General features: G+C 27.8%; 1 protein-coding gene across 1 annotated transcript; it reads right to left on the bottom strand.

Moving 5' to 3' along the window:
* Nucleotides 1-365: 365 nt before the first annotated feature.
* On the bottom strand, nt 366-2,278 carry LOC112741273 (uncharacterized). The gene is made up of 2 exons (XM_025790175.3): nt 1,228-2,278; nt 366-938 (listed from the first exon to the last, which is right to left on the bottom strand). Exons 1-2 carry the CDS (start codon nt 1,625-1,627, stop codon nt 418-420), a joined length of 921 nt encoding a protein of 306 aa, XP_025645960.1. The 5' UTR covers nt 1,628-2,278; the 3' UTR covers nt 366-417.
* Between the last annotated feature and the right edge of the window lie 2,967 nt (nt 2,279-5,245).

Consider the following 5,245-nt stretch of genomic DNA (forward strand, 5'->3'; position numbering starts at 1 on the left):
GTTACCTTAAATTCACTTTGATGGACCACTTAATTCATCAACTATGCTAACTGGATTTTTGACACTACATAATACAGATCCTCTCCCTTTCACTTTTATGGACCACTTAATTCATAAAATATGCTAAATGGATTTTTGACACTACATAATACAGATCCTCTCCCTTTCCTAAGAATCCAGTTCTATACTATATAATGATATTGAATTTCAGAATAAAAATTATCTAAAGGAAACTAAATGCTATCGTATTCCTTGCTAGTTGGCAAAAATATGTAAGATCAATGCATAAGAAGTTTGTTATGCACTTTTTATGCCCTGGCCTAAAGTATTTTTTTTTAAAAAAAAACAATGGATATCAACTCTGGTTACCTAAAATAAGTACATTAAAAAAATTCATAGAAGCCGATGTATTTATGATTACATCCCAAGGGCATCGGAATTAAGTGCAGCTGTCAAATGGCTGATTCTGAATCCAGTTTTATTGACATAATAATCTACCTTACAATTTTGTGCTTTCACGGGCCTTGCTTCAAATCTAATGGGTCTTAAAGGAGTTACAAGAGACTCTGAAGACAAATTTGATGATGCATTTCTAGTTGAAACAGCATTTGTTGTTCTCTTGTAAGAGCTGAACCACTTGGCTTGCATGTACACATTTCTTCTCCATGGAGGAATATGCAGGTCCCTTGTTTTCATGGATCCCTTTATGGCACTGCACATAAGCTTCACAACTTGCTTCAGTTCTTCCACTTTGCCAACAAATATACGCTGGAAAACTTGTAGCAAGGATGAATATTGAATGGTTGGGCGAGCGATTTCGAACTCAGATGCAAGGAAGACTTCAACTATGTATCGCTCTCCTGAGAAATTGACATCAATATACTCATAGTCACCAGACTTTAATCTTCCAGTTTTCTCCCACCGGGATTTGCAAAGCCCTGTTGCAATGATTGTAGAGAAAGGTTCATCAAAAATTCAAAACTAGTCCCATAACATAGTGCAACTATTGTTTCAACTTTCAATAACCATAAATTAGTAAATGCTATTTGGAAAATAAAGATTAATTCACACCAAAAAAGTACTCATGGTCGTTGATAGTTAAGATTGACATGTTTAATTAAATTATTAATTATTATCTACCGACTTTTAATTATTAACTTCACAATTATGTCAGTTTTAATAAGCAGTGATGAATTCCTAAAATAATTCACATAAGGAAATACTCACCAGCATCCAAACCATTTTTCCTCAAGCGAGACATCAATTTGCGTTTGAAATCCGTGGAAGAAGTGACCCCAACAACTGCACAAGCAATCTCAGCCTCTCTTCTAATCATGTCCCTTTCATAATCGCCACAAGCAAGAAGAGCTTGCAACATATCCCTTTTCTCACAATAGGAGAGCTGCGATGATGTTTGAACCTTCTCTTCTTCATCACCCATTTTGCCATGATCCTTCTCTTCACCATTCCTCTCCAAGAAGGACTTCACCATATCAGACAAATCAATGGAACTCACCAGAGAGTGCTCGCTCCCGCTGCTCTCGCAGAGCCCCATGCGCGCCGCCACGTCAGCGTCAAAGGCCGCAGCCACTCTCTCAAACCTCGCCGGAATCAGAATCCTAGCCATATCCAACCTAGAGAAAACAATGAACACTATATCTTAATTGTGGTGCATATACATCTATTTATATATAAAATTGATTTTGGAATGGCGAAATGTTGTGTAAAAATTACTGCTTGAAAGGATAAAGGAAAGGGAAAATTTTGGATGGAAAAGGGGAATGGCGTCAAATTATTTATACATAACGCCATTGTTGACTGGTGGAACAAGTTGAAGCATGAAGGTAGGCCGAATTGTGACAATTTGTTTTTAATTTTGATGAACCTGGCCACCAAATGAGTCCGGATTCATTGCGTCAAAAATGTCTTTACTATTAATCTAGACTACTAGTAATACTTAATTAACGGTAAAAACTCAAATAAAGTTAACTTCACGTGAAGTTGATAATTGAGAGCTGTTAGATGTTATGATAATCATAAGTTGAAATTCAAAACAGTCAAATCATCTAAGCTATCAACTTCACAGTCAAATTATCTAACGACTCTCAGCTATCAACTTCACAATCAAATCATTTAACAGCTTTTTATTATCAACTTCATGTGAAGTCGATTGCACTTGAGTTTTCACATTGTAAGAGATGTTATGATAATCATAAGTTGAAACTCAAAACTGTTGTACATACTTGTGATAGCATATGATAAAAGGGAAAATTTGCACGAGTTTCTTTCTTTCTTGCCCCCTTTTTTTAAGGTAAATGCTACCCAATCCCTCTAAAATAACATGTAAGTTATCTTTTATTATGTGTTACATTGTAATTGGTCCTTATCTTAACCATAGTTAGGTTATTTTATAATTTATTATTTGAGATTTATCAAAGCTCCACTCCATTAATTGAAGCACATTCCACTCCTTCCAAGCACCGTCGCGTTCGTGACAAGAAGCACCAACGTCAACGCCATCTACTGCCCTCCCACACAACCTCTCTTTTTTTAGTGCATCATCCCTTAGTCACGTCGTTGAATTCCGTCACCAATAACTTCGTCGTCCTTCCCAGTATAGCCAAGGTCTCTTTTTGCCATGGATCACTGCTTATCCATATAATTAATGGTTAATTTTTGTTATTAAATTTTTTTATTAAAAAAACATATCTTTATTTAATTACGTGATGGAACATATATTTATATATAAAATATAATATAATAAAATAAATCTATTCAAAGTATTTAAAAGTATAATTAAAATCATGAACATACAAATATAATAATAAAATTTGTACTCCAAACAAATAAATATATTTTTTTATCATACATATATTATTTAAAAAATAAATATATTATTAAAATTAATAACAGAAATTTAAAATGATAAAATTCAACTTTCTTATCGTATTTTTTATAGTATTTTTATTTTTTTAATTTTTAATTTATTAGTACTTTATTATTTAATTAATAATTAAACAAATTATTTTTATGAAAAATTATTTTTTGTATTATATTAGAGAAGAGACCAATATAGCAGTTTAAAAAATAAATTGTATAAATATTTAAGAGATATATATGAAATACATACCTAAAATAAATAAAACAGACAAAATAGGAGTACTCTTGAAAAATAGAGAATTATTTTTATCTATTTTATTTATTTTAGGCATGTATTTCATATTTATCTCTTAAATATCTATCTATATAATTTACCTTTATTTTAAAAATTTTAATATTATCTTTTTTTATTTAAAAATCATTTTTACATTATTTTTTAAACTGTTATATTTATCTCTTCTTTAAGATAATACAAAAAATATTTTTTCATGAAGATAATTTATTTAATCATTAATTAAATAATAAAGTATGAATAAATTAAAAATTAAAAGAATAAAAATACTATAAAAAATAATTGTAAAAAAGTTAGATTTTATTATTTTAAATTTATTTATTAATTTTAACAATTTATTTTTTTAAAAATAATTTATGTACGATAAAAAATATATTTTTTCTAATTTTAATTATACTTTTAAGTACTCTAAATAGAGTTATTATATTATATTTTACATATGAATATATGTTCTATCGTATAATTAAATAAAGATTTGTTTTAATAAAAAAATTTAATAACCAAACTAAACATTACTTAGTATGTATTTCATATTTATCTCTTAAATATTTATACAATTTATTTTTCAAACTGTTATATTAATCTCTTCTCTAATATAATACAAGAAATAATTTTTCATAAAAATAATTTGTTTAATTATTAATTAAATAATAAAGTACTAATAAATTAAAAATTAAAAAAATAAAAATACTATAAAAAATACGATAAAAAAGTTAAATTTTATCATTTTAAATTTCTGTTATTAATTTTAATAATATATTTATTTTTTAAATAATATATGTATGATAAAAAAATATACTTATTTGTTTGGAGTACAAATTTTATTATTATATTTGTATGTTCATGATTTTAATTATACTTTTAAATACTTTGAATAGATTTATTTTATTATATTATACTTTACATATATAAATATATGTTCCATCACGTAATTAAATAAATATATGTTTTTTTAATAAAAAAATTTAATAACAAAATTAACCATTAATTATGTAGGTAAGAAGTGATCTATGGCAAGAAGAGGCGCTGGCTATACTGGGAAGAAATGTTGTGTGGGAGGGCAGTAGATGGCGATGACGTTGGCGTTTCTTGTCCCAACTATGGTTAAGATAAGGATCAATTACAATATAATACATAATGAAAAGTAACTTACATGTTATTTTAGAAGGGATTGAGTAGTATTCACCTTTTTTTAATATACCTATAGTTATTTTTGTGTAAAAATTAATAATTTAAAATTGGTAAATAATATAATAAATTTAACTAAATTATTGTATAAAAACAATATAAAGACAAATAGACAATTGCACTACGTAACTTAGTCGCACAAAAAAAAGAACTGCACATAACTTTGAACTTTCTATATTTTCTTTTTGTTGCGCCGCTGGCTACACTTTTTTGTTTTCAATATTAGAATAGTAATCGTGTTTTTTTTGAAATGTGGACGGTTAGAGTGTTATTTTCAAATGTAGAATTATTTAATTAAAGAAATAGAAATTGGACTATTCGATTTATTAGAAGTACAAAAATTAGACCGTCTGATTTGTGTAGGTACATAAATCGGACCGTTCGATATGTGTTAAAAAAATTAAAAAATTTGAGATGTAGTAATTGGACGGTCCAATTTGTATACCTCCTACAGATTTAAAAAATACTAAAAATTATCATATTAAGATATATCACTCATATTACTTTTATATCTAAATTTTTTAGTTCGCTGGCTATTGGGTAGCATTTAGTGGAGAGACAGAGACGGAAAGACTGAGACTGAGAGACAGAGACTAAGAGACAGGAATTGAAATAAATCTCAGTATTCTGTTTGGTGTAAAATGGGAGAAAAGAATTGAAACAATAATGAAATTCTAATTTAATTTGCACAAAGGGTAAACTTAGAATTAATTAATTGAAATGAAAGTATTTTAGGTATAAAATGTTATTAAAGTTTCAGTCTCCATTTCTAAAAATTTCAGTCCCTATGTCCCTACTTTTTGTAGGTACTAAAATACTGAAATTTTAGAGACAGAGAGAGACAGAAATTTTAGTAATAATCTCTGAACTAACAAACACGATACT

Source organism: Arachis hypogaea, chromosome 14 (genome assembly GCF_003086295.3).
Source record: "Arachis hypogaea cultivar Tifrunner chromosome 14, arahy.Tifrunner.gnm2.J5K5, whole genome shotgun sequence".
Lineage (NCBI taxonomy): Eukaryota > Viridiplantae > Streptophyta > Magnoliopsida > Fabales > Fabaceae > Arachis > Arachis hypogaea.

What these genes read in the sequence shown, in the direction of transcription:
- LOC112741273 (XM_025790175.3), bottom strand. Translation starts at nt 1,627, where the DNA reads ATGGCTAGGATTCTGATTCCGGCGAGGTTTGAGAGAGTGGCTGCGGCC. An exon ending in GAAAAATGGTTTGGATGCTG is followed by an intron (nt 939 to 1,227) that starts GTGAGTATTTCC and finishes TCATTGCAACAG; the next exon opens with GGCTTTGCAAATCCCGGTGG.